At 31.5% G+C, this 19531-nt stretch overlaps 3 protein-coding genes across 5 annotated transcripts; 1 reads left to right on the top strand and 2 right to left on the bottom strand.

Annotated features, from left to right (window-relative positions):
- Window positions 1-2857: 2857 nt before the first annotated feature.
- On the bottom strand, window positions 2858-4983 carry LOC114184739 (aluminum-activated malate transporter 8-like). Its single transcript, XM_028072050.1, has 7 exons — window positions 4929-4983; window positions 4744-4818; window positions 4519-4656; window positions 4181-4347; window positions 3737-3808; window positions 3485-3616; window positions 2858-3265 (listed from the first exon to the last, which is right to left on the bottom strand). Exons 1-7 carry the CDS (start codon window positions 4981-4983, stop codon window positions 2858-2860), a joined length of 1047 nt encoding a protein of 348 aa, XP_027927851.1.
- A 2644-nt stretch (window positions 4984-7627) lies between these two features.
- LOC114184738 (protein DETOXIFICATION 49-like) lies at window positions 7628-8966 on the top strand. The gene is made up of 2 exons (XM_028072048.1): window positions 7628-8681; window positions 8933-8966. The coding sequence occupies exons 1-2, from the start codon at window positions 7738-7740 to the stop codon at window positions 8964-8966; spliced, it is 978 nt and encodes a 325-aa protein (XP_027927849.1). The 5' UTR covers window positions 7628-7737.
- A 2672-nt stretch (window positions 8967-11638) lies between these two features.
- On the bottom strand, window positions 11639-17488 carry LOC114183614 (transcription factor LHW-like). Of its 3 annotated transcripts, XR_003604400.1 has the most exons (11): window positions 16591-17488; window positions 15488-15697; window positions 15291-15372; window positions 15125-15166; window positions 14981-15040; window positions 13087-14841; window positions 12881-12982; window positions 12658-12798; window positions 12451-12576; window positions 12090-12359; window positions 11639-11816 (listed from the first exon to the last, which is right to left on the bottom strand). XR_003604400.1 is itself a non-coding variant. In XM_028070694.1 (10 exons), exons 1-10 carry the CDS (start codon window positions 16683-16685, stop codon window positions 12186-12188), a joined length of 2787 nt encoding a protein of 928 aa, XP_027926495.1. In that variant the 5' UTR covers window positions 16686-17488; the 3' UTR covers window positions 11639-12185. The 3 variants fall into 3 exon arrangements, 2 of the variants coding, with proteins under 2 accessions (XP_027926495.1, XP_027926496.1); XM_028070694.1 differs by having other exon boundaries at window positions 11639-12359; XM_028070695.1 differs by lacking the exon at window positions 16591-17488 and adding an exon at window positions 15780-15938 and having other exon boundaries at window positions 11639-12359.
- Window positions 17489-19531: the final 2043 nt, after the last annotated feature.

Here is a 19531-nt window from a genome sequence, read left to right as displayed (position 1 = left end):
TATCATTAAAAAGAAAAATCACTTTAGCTCTATAAATTTCGTATTAAATTTATAACAATATAAAAAGAAGAATTTCTTTAAAATATCAATTTTATCTTTTAAAAATATAATTGTTTATTAAATTTTTAAAAATTAACTGTTATTTTTACAAATTTTTTTAAAAAATTGTCTATTTTTTTCTTTTTCTATGTATCAACCGTTATTCTCTGATCTTTTATGATATATTTTACTTTGTTTTTAATAAATATAATTTTATTTTATACATTAACTTAAAAACACTACATTATTATCACCTATTAATATAATATCATGTATATTTAAAAAATGTGTACGCTAATTTTTTATAGAGACTTTTCATTTTTTTTTTCTGAATACTTCTTACCTTTTAAAAATTAATTTTATGTACCAGACTATACAAGTTATAATTAGTCATTTTTAATTCGATTTTCTTCTTTATTCTCTGAGTTGGTTTATTTATGTATTGTCTAAGATCTTCCTCTCTCAATGAAGTGTACTTTCGAAACTATCTTAGTTTATTTATTTATGTATTGTCTGAGTTGGTTTATTTAATTCGAAGCAATTTTATATGCTTTTGCTTCTTAATTTGTCAATCAATAAATATCAGCATTTATTATGTTGGCTTAGATAAATATGATTTAGTTCATTAAATTATGACTGTTTCATATTTTAATAATTTAGAAACAGAAATCCCTTCTGATGTGAATCTTATATTAGCCTTTATGTTTCAGATCACTAGGGTGGTTTGATTTGAACAATATTTGAGATGAAGCCATTTTATTTATAATTAATGGAAATATATGGTTAGGTGTATGTGTGTTGTTTTTTTATGATAAAAAATTAGGAAAATTATTATTATTATAATTATAAAATTAGATATAAGTATAGATTTTTTATATATGTAAGTATAGATTAATATTTATAATTTAAATATGTTTTAGATAACTAGTTAGATATGGATGCCATTTTTTCTTCAACGAAATTGTTTAGAAAAACACTTTTATACACTATAAAATTAGAAAAAGAAAAGAAGTTTTAAAATAAGTAATTCTCAAGCATCAGTAAACAAATCAATGCAAGTTGAATAATTTTGTTAACGTAATTTCCATCCTTTAACTTCTAAATTATTAAAAGAATTATATTAATTGGCTTTTATATCATGTAACTACACCAAATATGATACTTGGATGCTATTCCTTCCTCAACACTGTAATTACTATCTGCAGTTCCTATTAACGGGGAAAAGGATGAAAATATCCTCTCTAATTATATGCTATAGTTACTGACTGCACTCCGTATTAATAGAAAAATTTGAAAATATTCTCTTTTCTACAGGCAAAAACACATGTGTGCATTTTCTAATTTTGATAGAAAATTGGTGTTTCTAATTTTGATAGAAAATTGGTGAAGATAAATAAATATATATATATATATATATATATATAATTAATTTTTGAAATGATTATTAAATATAAAATTAGAATATATATATATATATATAAGGTTTTTAAAATAAGATAATTTTTTATTACTTCATTTTCATTAAAAAATAAAAAATTAGTTCTTCATTTTGGTTATCCATTTTGGCCGTTCTTTCTGTGAGCTACTTCGTTTGCTAAGCTGCAGGGAGAAAAAGAGAAAAGACAAAAAGAAGCTATTTGACCTAAAGTCTCCAGGATTTTATAGAATAGGATATGAATTTTTTTTTTTCTGTTTTGATTTTTCTTTCTCTGGTAATACTATAATGGGATTCCTTTTGACTTCTCTAATGATGTAAATAATGAAGTGATGATACTTAATTTCTCTTTTTTTGGCATTCTGGATTGTTCTTAAACTTATTTTCCGTCATTGTAACGTTTTCTCGTTCAATAAAAATGTTCCTACGTTTTATATGTTAAAATTTAACAAAATGCCTCTTTTTTTTTTTTATAAAAAAACAAAACAATTTTGCTTGCAAAATTGATGTCACGGTAAGATGTTTAGAGCATCACAAAACATGATGGTAAAATATGTAGAAAAAATTTGAATGATAAAATTGTAAACTTAAAATTTAATTATAAAATATGTTGAAGAAGAAAAAGAAAAGAATAATAAAAAAAAAGAAGAATTAAGTGATAAAACGTGTAGTTAAACCCAATAAAAATTAGTTAGAAAAGTTTTAAAGGTTTCTAACCGAATTTGAATTTTCTATTAGATTTTATTATGTTGGTATGTTGTGTCTTTAAAATAAACAGATGAATTATAATTTTAAAATTTTAAAATATATTAAAAAATAAAAAAATGAAAAAATCCAATGAAATATTTGAACTCATTCTACTTGCTTCTAACTTAAAACTTAAAAGTCTATAAACTATTAACATCAGGTGTGCTTACACCTTTGACCAATCTCGTTAGTCAGCATCTCCTTCTTCTTAGTTGTTTCTTAGTTGTTGTGACGATGAATTTATTGTTTCTTAATTGTTGTGACGGCAGGAGAAAAAAATGTTTGAAAAATAGAAAGTTATTAACCACTGTGTCCTTATACCAACCAATCACGTTTGTGTGTTAACATCTAACCATTTTAAATTATTTTAGACTGAATCGTTAAATAATAATCACAATAAATAAAGATTATTTTAAATAGAATATACATTAAATTAATAGCAACAAATAAAATATTATAAAAGTTTAAAAAAATCATAAAATTAAGTATGTAAACCTACAGCAAAAATTCAAACCATCTTAAAATACAACATTTATACATATAAAATAAACGTTTTACAACATTAAATATGAAATAAAGTATCATAATCTATATTTTTGTATCCTATTGGACGAATCCCACGAATGTTTGTCTTATTCATGCATCATATGGGCTTTCAGTAATCACAGCAACCGTACCATCATTATCAGAAGTAGATTGCACTGTTCCTCGATGGAATATCTCGGAAGGCTCAAAATTTGCAAGGTTTGCAAGTTCCTCAACAGCTTCACAAATTTCCTTAACACACAAAACTATATGAATTAGATGTGATGCCACTGTAATGGCCGGTAGTATCTCCACTAAATCACCACCTTCCCACGGGTTTGCTCTCAGAAGAGATTTAAGAGATTCAGTAGCACTTTCGGCATTCGTCACATGGAGATTTGGCATTGCTGACTTAACCATCAGATTAAGCATAAATGATGATTCCCTAAGGGCCTTCCCAGATTCAACCATCATGTTTTTGCATTGCTCTTCAATCCTGCTTCGAATTTCATATGGGGTCTGCATGCCAAAACGCAAAAAACAGTGTTATCAAATGTTAAAAGTCTCGCGTCACCGTCGAGAAAAAAAGATAATTTCATAATATATAAATGAAATACGAAATGAGGTATATTGTAGTGTTGAATTAAACTTAAAATTAGTTTAAACAAATGATCTTAAACTTAAACGATTATAGTCTCAACTAACTAATATGAAAGAGATGTGAAATATTGTACGTACTAGATGAGAGACACTGAGAGCTTGAATTCTGCAAGCACACGACCGAATCTTGTCTCCAATCTTCAAGTATTGCTTCCATGGATGGCGGAACCTGAAGCTGCCATGACAAGGTTCCCATCTTGCCCAAAAAGCCTATGCATACCAAAACAAATTAAATATAGCAGATTAGCGTGATGAGTATATGTATTGTTGGGGTGACCTTAATTTTCTGGATAAAAATGTGTGAAATCATGAATCGTTATTGGTGTTCACCATTGTTTCTTCACTAGTCTTTGAAGAGAGTATACTTAGAAATGGGTCATCATCCTCAGCTTCTGCTGTATCCTCTAAATTGTTGAAGTATTTACCACTAAATCCTGCCAATTGTATTGTCACTTTTTCGTTAGTTTCTAAATTTCAGTAACAAGCACTCTCATAATTAGTGAAAAATTATGAAATGAAGTATGAGGAGTGTCCACATATAAGTCAACAACTCATAATTCTACTAGGCATCGTTCACGATGACCAAAATCGAAATACTAAATTACTAATTAAAAGAAAAAACAGAGAGAAAAGAAAAAAGTAAAAAACAGAGGAGGCTCAGAACAAAAGGGATCAATATCTGCAGGTTCAATATGGCACCAATCATAGGAATGGCACGAGAGCATAAATGATAGCGAAAATTAAAGCAGATTAATTACCTTCTCAAAGGTCTGCGAGCTTTACGACATTGGAAGAAATTTGATTTTGAAGTTCCTGGCCGATCCAAACGGGGTGTATACAAATATTTACCATAAGAGCAATAAAACTCCCAAATATGATCATTAATAACCTCACTCCTGCAACAATTAACAGTTTATTCTCGCTACTCTTATAAAGAGATTCTGAACAGAAGGTCAATATAAATGCAATGAACCCCATTATCATATCTCTCATTCAGTCGCGGGGAAAATTTGAGAAATGACAGCAATCCTCCTGTGAAATTAAACACTTTAGTTTCGTCTCATTCTTCGTATTAGTAGATTAATTAATTAATTAATTAACAGTATAATTACCTACGAAAGATTCAAAGACCCAGGTTACGAGCTTTCCCACATCTACAGAAAAACTTGCTATTTTACTGACTGCAACCGCAAGACCACCAGCAAACGCCGTTGCCAACACCCTGTTCAAAACTTTTCCGAGTGTTGCACCTAAAAAATGTTACAATATAACATTTGTTAACCAAAGTTTACATATATGAAAGGAAAATCTTAATTAAAATATGGCTCTTTACTCACCCACATAAAAGTCCTGGACAAGAACGACAGTGAGAACGGCCCACACTGAGTGGTCATGAAAAACAGTGGAACGAACTTAATGGAGTGAATCAACCTTCTGGGGTCATCTTTTCCAAGTTTTACCACCATCTTTGTGAAGTTAACTAACATGGTTATTGGTTTTTCCTTGAATGTTCGCCATGTACGAGTGCTTCCTCCGGTCTCCACCATCTTTCCTGCAACAACCAATACGCATTGCATGGCACACTTGGCACACTTGGCACACTTTTTTCTTAAGGCTGTGTTTGGATCGGGGGTTGTCGTGAGAGAGAGAGTCGAGAGTGAGTCGTTAAATACAAGAAAAAGAATAAAAATAAACAATTACCAATTTGTCCTTAGAATTAAATGTGATATAAATTTAAATATAAATATTTAAAATTATGTTAAATAAAAATATAATTATTATTTAAAATTACAAAAAAATATTATTATTATAATAATTATTATTATTTATATGTTTTATTATTATTATTATTTTATTATATTACTATATTATATGTATAAAAAAAAATAAAAACGGATCACTATTTTTATTATTTTAAATATTTATTTTATTATTATTATTATTTTATTGTTGTTTATATAAAATAAGTAAGAGGACATTTTAGTAAAATACATATATCCCTTAAGTCTATATGTACGTCAGTGGCAACAACACATGTATATATATGTACGTGATGGCGATGGCGGTAACAAAGCTTGTGATGGCGGTAATTGGGTTAGGATATCTGACATCATCACCAAATAAAATACATAAGTTAATTACTTTGACCAGAGCTATACACAATCTAAGCCACAATCAACAAACACAGAACGTTCTTGACTAGAAATCAGCAAACACAAGCACGTCCTTGAAAGGCAGCAGTAGGAAATTTCTTTTACTATTTTATTTATTTTTCATTTAAAAATTTTGTTTTATTTTTAAATTTATTTGTTTTAAAAATGAAAATATATTTCTAATTTTTTTATTTTATTTTTTATCGCATGCTTATAGAAATTATTTTAATTATTTTATGGTTTTATTCATTTGTTTTCTTTTTCATTGTTTTATTTTTTAAATTGATTTGTCCTAAAAATAAATATATATTTTTTATTTTTTTTCTTTTCCAATTTTATCGTTTTGTAATTTTTAATTACTTGATTATATAACAAATAATATTTTTAAAGAGTTATTTCAATATTTTATTCATCTTATTTTCCTTTAAAATGATTTACCGTAAAAAATAAAGCCTATTTTGACTCTATCATTTGGTATCAAACAAAGAATCATTGTTATTTTAATTTTTAAATAACACTTTCTCAAATTTAAAAATAAATAAATAATTATTTCTTTTAACGTATGTCCTTAGACATATTTTAATCATCATTAAAAACTTTTTTTCTGATGTATTTTTAATATGTTTATTATTAAAAAATAACTTATATTTAAACCATTGATTTTTTTTCTATACTATTTTTTCATTATTAATTTTATTCTTTTATATTTTTCTAATTATTTAGTCATTTAGTAAATTACTAAATAATAAATTGTATTTAAAGTATTGATTCTTTTTTATTCTATTTTTTTATTTTTTATTTTATCCTTTCATGATTTCTCGTCAACTGATCATTGAATAAAATTAAATTAATTTTTTTTTTATTTTTTTAAATAATATTATTTAAAAATTAATATTTGTTATTAATACATATTGTTTTGATTGACATATAAAGTATGTTTTTCTCTCTAACGGATTCTTAAATAACACTTAGTTTCTCAAATTTAAAATCTTCATATCATATATAATATTATTTAATGAAAAATTAACATGAATGATATATGTATAAAATTTCATATAAAATTTTAAATAGTTATATTTGTAACGTAATAAATTAAAATATTGTATTTAATAGTTTATTTCAAAGGTTCAAAATATATATTTGTAATAAAAAAATAATAATTCTTAATATTATATTCTTTTATATTTTTTGAATTATTTTTTACTATTCTCAACTTCAAAATATAGAGCTTAAAATTTTAATAAAACTGAAATAAAAGGTAAAAACTAACAAATTGATTGTATTAAAATATACTGTGAGACCCTTCTCATTTTATTTTGTCGTAATAAAGGGTTTGGGCCTGATTTTTCAAGAGAGCCCAGAGTCAGTCTATTTTGGGATCTCCAAAAACTTCCCTTCCAGTCCTAATGTTTCCATTTGTCTCTCTAAAAATAGTTCCCTCTCCATCCTCCAACTCTTGAACAGCAATTCTGTTAGGACACCAGTTTTTGCTTCCTTGAGTTAGTGAATCGTCCTTTTTGGAGCTACCTTAGCTCATACCTCCCTGTAAGTAGACCTCAACTTTGTTTTTCAGTTGTTTTGTTGTGGTCCTACCTAGGGTTCGTTCTTGTAACCCTTAATTCAAGTCAACCACCTCATTCACTCGTTGCTTTTGATGTCGATCGCTGTTACTTCTATTATAATCAATTAATTGGGATTCTTTTTATAACTTTCTTACCTAATAATGCTCCATGCAATGTCCAAATGTACACCACCCATACGGATTACATGATTATTGGATAATGTTTTATAAAAATTAATGTGCTTGCCAATCCAAAGTCAAGAGCACCGTAACTATTGTTAATGATTGGTCGTTATTCACTCCACAGAGAAACAACTCTAGTAAGAAAATTTAAGGGGAGAAAAATATTAGCTAAAACTAGAAACACGGTCCATGAAAGTTGAAATCCGTGGAAGGAATGAATTGTTGGTAAAGTGAAGAATCACAAATCAAAATTGTACTGAGAGAGAAATGTGCACTCAATTGATTTAAATGAATATTATTATATTATATTCCATTTTCCATATACATCCAAAAATCTTCAAGTGACCCACTCCCTTTAAATACCTCTCCACACACACTAAATCCCCAACCAAGATTTTCTGATTTACACACAAACGCCAACTGAACCATACCATATGTCTGAGTTATCATCATCATCTACCTCCACTTTGGGTGAGTGCAATGAGGGCCATCCACACATGCACACGACCAAAATTCAGGACCCAGACATGTTATCCCTTTTGATCCCCAAAACCCCAACAACATTCGAAAAAAACCAAAAGCCCCAAGAAAGCACCCATTTTTCACTGGCCTTAAACGAGGCCAAAAGCATAGCAAACACAGCATTACCCATGGTGCTCACAGGTCTATTACTCTACTCTCGCTCCGTCATCTCTATGTTGTTCCTCGGTCGTGCCGGTGAGCTCGCCTTAGCCGGTGGTTCTCTCGCCATTGGATTCGCCAACATCACAGGTTACTCTATTCTCTCTGGCCTCGCCATGGGGATGGAACCCATCTGCGGCCAGGCTTTTGGGGCCAAACGTTTCAAACTTCTGGGCTTCGCCATGCAGAGAACCATTGTTCTTCTTCTTTTAACTTCAATTTTCATATCATTCTTGTGGCTCAACATGAAGAAGATATTGCTCCTCTGTGGCCAACAAGAAGACATCGCCACCCAAGCTCAATCCTTCATACTCTACTCTCTCCCTGATCTTGTTGCACAATCATTGCTACACCCTCTTCGAATCTACTTGCGAAGTCAATCCATAACCCTCCCTCTCACATACACCGCCTCTCTCTCTATTCTCCTTCACGTCCCCATCAACTACCTCCTCGTCTCTGTGTTCAAACTTGGAATCAAAGGCATCGCTTTAGGCGCTGTTTGGACCAATTTCAACCTTGTCTTTTCGCTGATTCTCTACATCTGGGTATCCCAGATATACAAAAAAACATGGACCCCTATTTCCTTGAAGGCTATCTTCTGCGGTTGGAAGGCGCTTCTGAATCTGGCAATCCCGAGTTGCATTTCCGTTTGCCTGGAATGGTGGTGGTACGAAATCATGATTTTACTGTGCGGGTTGTTATATATATATATATATATATATATATATATATATATATATATATATATATATATATATAAAGATTATTGTTAAAAAAAATCAATTGTTAATGAATTTCTCCACATTTCAAATATTAAAGTCGATAGTATGAGTGACAAAGTAGATTGTGTTCGACACGTCAGTTTGCCAAACACAAGGTGGGTCAGGTTAAAAATTTTAACCCGTCAGGCCATTTTGACTTGATCCATGTAACCCGCTAAACTGGCAGACCAAAGACAAGTCAGTTACCCCTATTCTACTAGTTTGTTTTTATTTGATTTGATTTTTATTTTTTAAAATTAAGATAATTAAAAAGATTAAATTTTTTATATTATATTTTTGTAAAATGTAAATTTGCAATACTACTATAATTTAAATCATTAACATTTATAAATTAAGTTTCAACTATTAGTTATAATAAAATAATTTAATATATATATATATATATATAAATGTAATAACTATTTTAATTTATTCTATTAAAAATATTAATTGATCAATTAAAAGTTTTGAAAATATTTATATGATTAAATATGCTTTAAATATTCTTTTATAAGTATATATACAAACAAATTTTAGAAATAACAATGTAAAAGTATTTATAAAAATAAAAAAGAAAAAAAAGTGACGGGCCAAGATAGAACGAGTTGCAATTTCTGGCTCATTTTTTAGTGGTGGCCAATTCGGTCAAATCTATTTTTAGTAGACTAAGGACAGACCGGACTAAAACGGACTAGACTGACCCATTTTATCATCCTTAGTTTATTTTGATTTTCGCCTCAAACTAAGAAAGTATGTCGTGATCTTGCAAGATCCAATAGTGATCAAGGTCAAGAAAATTGTGATGAAAATAAATTGGTGAGACAAATATGTAATATTGTGGTAGAAGAAACTCATTAATAAAATTTCATTCAGATTTGAAGGGAGACTTTTAAAATTGAAAATATAAGATAAAGATTAAATTACTCTTTTGGTCCTTCTATTTGTTAAGTAATGTCACTTTAGTACTCAAGATTTTTTCTGTCTTAGTTTGGTCTTAATTTTCTTAAAAATGATTCAATTTAGTCCTTATCGTTAGTTTGACTAGATGGTGTTAAATTCAACGTCGCATGTCAATTTCTGGTTTATTTGAATTTTTATTTTTTTATTTTATTTTTTACATGTGTCACTCCACAGTTGGATCACGTGTCAAAATGATTCAATTTGGTCATAGTTTCAATTCAGTCCCAATTTTTGTAAAAATGAAGCAATATTGTTCCTCCTTAAATTGACACTCAATTTACTTTTTTATAAATCTTATGGTGATATTCTTCCTAAAATTAACGTTTTTATTAAATATTTCTAGAAATATTTTAAATTAACTTTAAATTCTATACAAAACATTAAACTTTGGTTTTGTTTTGAACTTGAAATTTAGTTCCTAAACTTATGTGTGACAAGTTATTTGATTTTTAATCTTCATTAAGTTTGTATAATGTGATACACTTGATACTTGTATATATGATGACAAAATTGTTAATTGTTGAAATTAAATTTGAGGTTTAACTTTGTTTAATAATAAAACTAAAAAAAAATTTGTTTAAAAATATTTCTATAAATATTTGATAAAAATGTCAATTTTAGTAAGAATATCATCCTAAGATTTATATAAAAATTGAATTGAATGTCAATTTAATGAGGGACAATATTACTTCATTTTTATAAAAATTGAGACTAAATTGAAACTAAAAACAAATATAGCGACTAAATTGAATCATGTTGACACGTGACACAAATGTAGAGTGACACGTGTAAAAAATAAAAAAAAAATCAATAAAATTCAAAAAAATCAGAAATTGACACGTGACATTAACTTTACCATCGTTTGATCAAAATTAACGACAATGACCAAATTGAATCATTTTTACAAAAACAAGAACCAAATTGAGACAACGAAAAATTGAAAGACCAATTTGACATTACTATACAAATACAATAACCAAAAAAGTAATTTAACCGAAGATAAAATTTTAAATTTATCCCTATATCAAATTCAATTTTTATATAAATTTTACAATAGTAATTTTATTATAATTAATATTTTTAACAAAATTAAATTAAATTTATTTAAATATATATTTTGCATTAAATTTTATTTAAATTTTGTTTTAAATATTTATATATCTATAATTTATAGATAAATGTTAGAGTTGTTTTAAAAATAAAAAATTTATAAATTCAAATATAAAATTTAAAAAAAAAATTAAAATAAATATATTTATTTAAAATTTTACTATTCAATTTACAAAATTTTTTTTCAACTCCTTAAAAAAAGAACAATTTTCTAATGTACCTTATCATTGGACAAACAAAATAACACGATCAGAAATGCAAACGCACAATATAATTAAAAAACCAAATCTTTTTTCATTGAAAAATCCTAAAAGTCAAGAATACCGACAAACAACGATAAAACAATGTCCTCTTCTTTAATTAAAAAAATGGCAAGAAGATGGACAAAAATAAAAAAGTTTCTACAAATTTCTTAAAGTTCTTAAAAATTTCTTTCTCACACAAACTGTTGCAACACACGCACATGCCCATACCTTCTTCTACTCGAACTTTTTCTACTCCAACACTCAATCGAAAGGTCATATCACACTAAATTAAAAAAAAAAATAGAAATTAAATTTTAATTTTAAAGTATCACCGTGCGAGGAGGTTAAAAAAGAGTCCAAATGAAAGAATTAAAGTATCATTTCCCATATCTAAATATGGTACAACGTAGATCTGAATCCAAATTCAAGTTTTTATTTAAAAGATGGAAACCTCCTTTATTTGAACCAACATCAAATGAAAATGGCTTAAACAGATTTCAGCAAGCAGATATTCTTCATTCCAAATTTAATAACAATAAAAATGAACTCTATTGCCCCTTCCCATGTTTGCACAAACGTACCAACCACAAGTAAACTTATAATATATAGCATGATACAAAACTTTAAGATTCAGAAAATATAAATAGTTATAACTTTTAAACATGTTACAAAACCTTCTTCAAAAGGGTAAAGGAGAAAGCGTGTAGCAAGCCAAGGAGCACACGAGACCCTTCTTTCCATATCTATACATCTTATCTGAATCACAACAACAACTGCTTCGGTATCAACCCCACACAATTTAAAAAAAATGGATGCAAGTCATCTAAGAGTTCAGTGTTGTGTATCAGTAGACAATGCCAACACAGTAGTATGCATTATGTTTGGAGGCACAGAAACAAAACATTCTGTTACAACATAGGAATAATACATAGTATCTAGACATGTTCTCCACTACCTAGTACCTAAACACTCTTTTTCAAAATGAGTTCAGATATGAGATGTAAAACAGTTAGGGAAAGTTAAGTCCACCTGAAATCTTAGATTGGATTTGATGTCAGTCATGGCAAGCGCATTCTGTGCTTGCTCTCAACACATCCACACTAAGAAAACATGAAAAAGATGAGTTCATTGCAAGCTACTAGGCCCTCCAGTTGCTGCTATCTGCGCAGCCTGTGGAAAACTGTGATACACCATGTTATTATCCATTGCATTGGATGAAGATTCTTTTCCCTTCACCGTTTGCTCCAAAAGACGAACCAGTGACATGAATATTTCCATCCTTGTTACATCCCTGTTGGCCTGCAAATTCAGTATTGGATGATTCATTATCCTCATCATGGTCATGATCTTTGCTTTCAAAGTTCAGAAAACATCAAAAGCATAGTATTACCTCAACAGCAAAGCGTGCCCAGATTTTGTCATTGTGAGCTTCCATTACCCCTTTCAATATTGTTAAACCTAATCCTCTGATTAAGTCGGCTATTTCCAAAAAGAAACCTCTTTCCTCACAAAGCATCTGCAGAAAATAACCCAGCAAACAGATTATAGAGGTGATGATGAATATATGTTACAAAAGAACTTCAAAAAAATCCACTACCTCCACTAGCATTTGGCGAGGAGGGTTCAGATCCTCAACAACAATAGGACAAACCATGGATTGTGAGCCAACTTCATATGCCCATGTAGCTCCTCCCTCAAAGTTGTCTTTCAAAAGCAACCCACCTTCCTTATTAATAATCTGCATATTTAAGAAAAGATCCCATTTTTTCATTACTAATAATTCTTCAAATAACATTGTTTTAGCTTAGACTGTCCCTTACCTTAGACTCGCCGGTTTGTTTTAGCTTGTCGGCATGCTTTGTCACACTTTGCAAGAAAAGCATGTGCTTGATGGTCCGTTCCAAAAGTGCATCAATGCTACACTGTTAGTCACAGAAAGAGATTACAGAAGGAAAAGAAAACTCAGTTCCTGAACAAGATATTCAAACAACTAAAAAATTGGAATGAAGTATAAGTAAGGAAATACTTTTGCTCCGTTTGGCACAATTTCTCTTAGTTCTTTCACCCGATCTTGAATCATTTGGCGATCTTTGGGGCGAGGTCTGGGATTCTCTCCTGGTTTAAGCCTCTTACGATTGGGTTTGCAAGCTTCATCTGGCCGCTTTGAGTATCCAGTAGAAACACTATTCTCACGTTTAACACTCCCACTGTTCTCAACCCATGAACTAAGTTGTGAGCCATAAGTAGAACTAGTTTGAGAACAGTTTCCGGCATCTTCCTTGTTACATCTGGACCTAAGAAAGGTAGCTTCTGTGGCACCTGTTTTACCACCATTCTTAGGGAAATCAAATAAACCCCCTTGGAAATTACCAGACATAACCGGTCTACAGGAAGGAGAGGGAACAGAGGAAGTACTGTTCCTTGTCAATGTTGTCCTGCAAGACATGTCGTCAGAATCTTGTTTTACGACAGATTTGGCTTTGGAGACCACTGCATCCAAGAGGTGGTCTGTTCCCGTCCCAGAAAATATGCCACTGTCTGGTATGTTCATAGGTTCTGACTTTTTGTCCATATTTTCTGTATTTGCATCCAATTCGTCTGCAAAGAGTTTATTCCAATTTCCATTCAGCAATTTGTTTTTCAAATCTACCCCTAAAACATCAAACAGGTCATCATCTGATGGAGGTTTAGTACAATCTAGTTTGAGTTTGGGATTCATTCCCATCATAGATTGAATACTATCATCTTTACTAACGCAATCATGGGCAAGACCAGGGATTTGACCACTAATGGGCACACGTTGCTCAACATGGAAAGTGGGGAGGTTAGGGGCCTGATGCAAATCATAATCTATCTTTTGATTAGTTGAAACACACTTGTGATCAGAACCTTCTACGTGCATGGGAAAGGTGCTGCATTGATTACTCGAATTAGCCAAAGAACAACCTCTTGCTTTAGTTGAAGAATCAGAATTTTGAAGACCAATCTCAACTTCTCTGGATAAATCAGCTGTGGATGCTTTGGGAGATTTTGAACCAGGACTAGTAATCAGATTTGACCTCAAAAGAGTACTCATTCCACCATGTATTGGGATTCCTCCAAGTAAAGGGGCACTGCTAGAATTCATACTGTGGCCAAGTATGTGGCCTCCATCTGTGTTTAGATGTGGCATGTTTAAGGTGCTTGACACATTGAAACAAGGATTAACATTATCTCGATTCCCAATCGCTGATATGATTTGTTGCTCCATTAATGTTAGATGATCATCACTCAAACAAGATTGACCAAAAGACCCAGAACCAGTCAAGTTATCAAATGCAGATCTAGCAGTATGTGAAACAGAATGCTGCTGCAGGCATGAATCAACATCTGAGATTATCACTTCAGCCTCCATAGCTCTGTTCTGTTGTTGCCCAGAAAAGTTTGTTTTACTCATTGGAATAACATTTGGTTGGCAATGGTTGCTGGGTATCTGGTTCATTTTACAGGTTTCTGGTGCCAGTGCAGAACCCTGGCAGGTACTTGTCTCTACATTTAAATGGCAAGGTGTTTGAACAAAAGGCCTTGAAGTATGAAATGAATTACTTTTCTGATTGGAGCCATTAGCTACTGAGGGAGTGCAATTCGACGTAATGACAGGTGGATCAATAGACACCGGCACAATGGAAGGTCCAGCAAATCGATTTGCTGAATAGTCTTCAGATAGAAGGGCGCCAGGAACACATCCTAATTGCAAGATCAAGCTCTTCACATCATTCACAAATCCCATATTCTCATTCATCTGTGTCATCAAGTATTGGAGCATTAGTTGGGGAACATTGGAACAGCAGAAAATGATGGTACAATCACTAGAATACAAACTAGAAAATCATTATTACATCTCTCCAGTATTACAGAACAATAGAAAGAAAAGGACTTACAGGTAAGAAAGAACCAAATTGACAAACACCGTGAGGAAGTACAGGAATAACTACTACTGTCTGCAAAAACAATATGATAGTGCATCATGAAACAGAAATACAAAGTTTTACAACCAGACATGGATCATAAGTAAAATCACAAACCTGTATTCCAGCTGAAAGTTGGTGATGCACTTCAGGGTATAACTAAAAAGGGAGCACAGATACAAGAAATCAAAACAAAGTTCACAAGAATATATACTCCAAGTCTCTAAACTTCCCTACAAGAAAAATGTATTTAACCTCTAGAAGCCAATAATCAAATTCATACCTGCTGTGGATATACATCTTTTGTGAAACTGTTCAAGAGAATCCACTGATGGCTGCCTGTAAATGCAGCCCGTCCAACCATACTGAATAACACAAAAAATGGCAGTTCAGTAACATGGGATAAACAACAAAATCACTTGAAAATTTTGTGGAAACCTGAATTAGATGCACAAATACACGAAGATGCAAAGCACTTACCCTTCTCCTGCAATGATAACTGAATTGTTTACTGTCATTTTGTTAATCAAAGAATTGACTCGGTCCTCCTCTTGAATCCCGAGTTGAGATGATTGAGAACCTGAAGAAAACCAGTGTCCTCCCCCATTCTGATAAGGCAAATCTCCCATTCCAAACATGGGTGGAGGGCATGGCAAAGGTTCATAGTAGCATTCTTCCCAGATTAATAACCTGCCAAATCAAACCATACTTGAGTAACTCAACTAGCTTAAACAAAGATACTTAATCAGCAGAAATCAGCAAAATTTCATACGCTTAATAATTCAAACTCCATTTTGGGTTACGAGATCGATGGACAAGCAACAAAGATACTTTCATGTATTTACTCAATAAGCAAAAGACAAGGCTCAATCAAAGGACCAAAACAAAGGAAATAGAGATAACATATTTTAATCAAGTTTTTGCATGACAAAATTGATCAGCAGATAAACCGCTCGCTTACAGATGAAAATTAAAAATAAAACGAAAAGATTTCTATCAGTGGAAAAGTAAATAAAGCCAAACCGAATCAAAAGACAAAGACAAACTCCGAATTAGCAGATTCGTGCGAAGGATCACAAACCAATAATCCATTAGTTTAGTTAGTGCGCCTGGTAAACCAATGGCAGATAAACTTATTTTTAAATAAATATTATATATATTAAAACTAAGATTCTTGAAGACAAAACAGAAGCAATCAAGGCACAAAGTTCCAAAGTATAAAAGAGTATATTGCAGGACACGAATACGAATCAAATAAAAGGAAGCAGTGGCCCATAAATAAGACCCCAAAATGTCCATCATATCTTGGAAACAAATCTCCAGAAACAGAATCTAATATGGACATGAATTCCGTATGAGTTCCTCCTATACGAGGTCCTGATAAAGTACAAGCACCAAAAGCAAACATATAACAGCAAGTAATCAACCAAAATTGATTTGGAAATTCCAACAACCAGAATTTCCACACAAAAATGTTCACTGCATCCAGGTTATACATTCCATGAAACAAAAAATAAACACGAAATAACACACAACACAAGGAAGATGAAACAAGCAAAAACTTAAAAGATTTAGCTTTTTACTTAGAATTGTGGCAACCGATCTTCCAGAACACAGCATAAGACCATTGATTCCGACCGCAGAGAGTCCTCAAAGCTTCTTTCAACAAAAACCCCATCTCAAAGCACGCGACAATTTACTTGCTTTTTTTTCTTTTCTCCGACCTAATGGAGAAACAACAGCATGCACGAACAGAAAAACACAAAAGGGCAATTATCAAAGCCGGAAAACACGCATTTTCCGGCGAGTTTAGATTCCGGGTCCTAACTACCACGGCACGATCCTCTCCCCGCCTGTTTCGTCCTCAACCCCCCACTTCTCTTTCTCTGCGGATCCAAGTTCCCAACGACCAGTTTCCGGCATGCCATACTCCAGCAGAGGATGTTGTAGAAAGACAAGCAAAAAGAAAGGAAAGTAAACCAGGTAGAGAAAAGAAAGACTTGAAGAAAAATGTCTAAATTATGCCACGAGCTTCGAGCTTGTGAAGAACCAGCGTCTTCTCCATCAGAGAGATTGAGAGTGTGTGTGTGTGGTGTCGCTCGGAGGAAAAGAAGAGAGAGATAGATGAGTTAAGGTGAGGAAGAGTTGAAGATGAAGAGGTTAAGCATGTGGAACTGTGATATCATATCATTCTCTCTGGTGGGTTTCCATTTGCGAGGAAAAATAAATGGAAGTGGTGGAAGTGTGTGTGGTTTCAGAAAGAGGAAAAGTTTTGGGCTTTATTACGGGAAGAGCCCCTGGGCAGGAGAGAGTGAGAGGTGAGAACTGCGAAGGGAGGAGGCAGAGGTTGCTTTGCTTTTGTCGGGTTCTGAAACAGTGTCGGGAGTCAGATACAGATAGAGTCTAGAGAGAGAAGAGAAGTGTGTTTTGTGCTGTGTTGTTTTGTTTGGTGAGTCAGAGAGAAAGAGAAAGAGAAAGAAAGAAAGAGAGAGAGTGAAACTGTGGCAGTGGGGTTGGGACTTGAGGAGAGAGTAGTGGCCATAATCCATGGACTATAGTGCGGGTTGACATCATGCTCGCATCAATAACGTTGGAGTGAAATTACATTACAATACAACAACAGAGTACTACTTTGCTTTGGTTTGGTTTTTGTAGTGTTACACTGTTTGTGGAGAGCTAGAATACTCATTAGACATGATTGACGACTGAGGTGGGAAAATCATTATGTGAAAAAAAAAAAACAAACTTCTCTCGAGTAGCCCTAACCCCAGAAACAAATGTTGGGTTAATCTAAAACCTCTCAATAATGCTGGCAATTGAGACTCTTTAGACCTGAATTCATCTTAGATTACAATATTAGAATCTATGCATTTTAATGATTACAATCATGAAGGTTTATCGCTATACTACTTATCGGTTCTTATAACATCAGCATGTAATTTTCTTATAGTAAATTTTCCCTTTTACTAAAGTCGTAATCGATAGCAAAAGTTGGACGGTGAAAATGTAATCACCACGATAATTTAAAAAGAAAATTAGAGAGAGAGATTAAAATATGAAAAAAGGTTGAGAGTGATGTGTTTGCACAGTGATTTGAAAGAAAAAACAATTAAGTCGACATCCCTTGGATGCTGAAATTATAACGGGAAAGGAAAGAAGGAAAGTTGTCTAATTACAGATATGTCTCTTGGGTCAACTTCAAAGTTAAGTTGGGTTGGGTTGATGGATGAAGACCATCATCATCTTGAAGCGTAGCAATCAAGGACCACTCCAAGGACACAAAGAAAAAATGGCTCTCGCACAAAAACAAAATTCATACATAATCTATGTTTAGCTTTTCATTTTAAATATTATTTAAAACTATTTATGGTATAAAGCAAACTAATCTAAGCACATAATTAGTGGGTAAATGTAGTAGATGATGTTTCAACATTTTTCTACCAAACTTGTATTGGAACACAGCGTGGTGCTCACCTGAATCCAGAGAGAGGAACCAAACTCGACAAGCTGCATGCATTTGCCACCTTAATTAACTAGAAAAGAGAAATCAAGTAAATTACCATGGAGAACGTCATGATTTTTGTTATTAATTAAACGTAAACACAAATGCTAAAAGTATTTACAAATTACTAATACACATTGATTAATTAGCCCTTTATACCATTCTCAAAAAGCAAAGGGGTTTTGAACGTCTTAAAGTTTGTTTTTCGTACCTTAAAATGTACGTCACTTTCAGTTTTCAACCCAGGTCCCCAGAATTTCTCTTCTTTTTTTATAGATGAAATTCTCTTTTCTTCTCTTTCAAGCTTTATCTCTTTAAATATTTCTAGAATTTCAACATTAGATTTTGAAAGAATTTCGGCTATTATATATTCCGAGACTTACCCTAATATTCTACGTGAGAATGTTTTGATGCCTATATCGTTATCCTATAGCAGTAGCACTTGACAACATATCATGGTCATTCGGTGGTAAAACAATTATAATTCTCTGTTTCGAAATCACAACTATTTTGGTATCTCGTGTTTTTTTTTTTAAGATTATCTATGTATGCGTATATTTTAATCCTCATAGAAATAACTATTCTTCGTACTTCGTAAATTTCTTTTGTTTTTTTTATACCTATATATAGATGGGTAACTGTGCTCTTCCTTCTTTTCAAAGAAAAACATTGTTAAATTGTGTGCATTGTTCTGCCTGTAATCAAGTACGTGCATGATGCACCTCTATGAATCAACCTAAACTGGGACGGACAGAAGAATTCAAAAGCATAGAATAACATTACAAACAATATATATACAAATTCATATGTGAACGGACAACTCTCTTTTTATTTTATATATGATTAAATATGTTTTTAATTTTTAAATTTAATACATTATTAGAAATTCTCGTATTACATAAGATTTTTTTTGTAAATTTATTAAAAAAATTTAAAAAAAATATTTTTTCTGTCATCTTTTTCAAAAATATTAATTGATAGATAATTCCTTCATGTGGATAATTATTTTCTACAAAATTATA

Source organism: Vigna unguiculata, chromosome 5 (genome assembly GCF_004118075.2).
Source record: "Vigna unguiculata cultivar IT97K-499-35 chromosome 5, ASM411807v1, whole genome shotgun sequence".
NCBI lineage: Eukaryota > Viridiplantae > Streptophyta > Magnoliopsida > Fabales > Fabaceae > Vigna > Vigna unguiculata.
The sequence above is the reverse complement of the archived record's forward strand: the minus strand, read 5'-3'. Positions and strand labels throughout refer to the sequence as shown.

What these genes read in the sequence shown, in the direction of transcription:
- LOC114184739 (XM_028072050.1), bottom strand. Translation starts at nt 4,983, where the DNA reads ATGCAATGCGTATTGGTTGTTGCAGGAAAGATGGTGGAGACCGGAGGA. An exon ending in TGTCCAGGACTTTTATGTGG is followed by an intron (nt 4,657 to 4,743) that starts GTGAGTAAAGAG and finishes AACATTTTTTAG; the next exon opens with GTGCAACACTCGGAAAAGTT. An exon ending in CTCTCAGTGTCTCTCATCTA is followed by an intron (nt 3,266 to 3,484) that starts GTACGTACAATA and finishes TTTGGCATGCAG; the next exon opens with ACCCCATATGAAATTCGAAG.
- LOC114184738 (XM_028072048.1), top strand. Translation starts at nt 7,738, where the DNA reads ATGTCTGAGTTATCATCATCATCTACCTCCACTTTGGGTGAGTGCAAT. An exon ending in ATGATTTTACTGTGCGGGTT is followed by an intron (nt 8,682 to 8,932) that starts GTTATATATATA and finishes CTAAACTGGCAG; the next exon opens with ACCAAAGACAAGTCAGTTAC.
- LOC114183614 (XM_028070694.1), bottom strand. Translation starts at nt 16,685, where the DNA reads ATGGGGTTTTTGTTGAAAGAAGCTTTGAGGACTCTCTGCGGTCGGAAT. An exon ending in AATTTGGTTCTTTCTTACCT is followed by an intron (nt 14,842 to 14,980) that starts GTAAGTCCTTTT and finishes TTGATGACACAG; the next exon opens with ATGAATGAGAATATGGGATT. An exon ending in GGGCACGCTTTGCTGTTGAG is followed by an intron (nt 12,360 to 12,450) that starts GTAATACTATGC and finishes CTGAATTTGCAG; the next exon opens with GCCAACAGGGATGTAACAAG.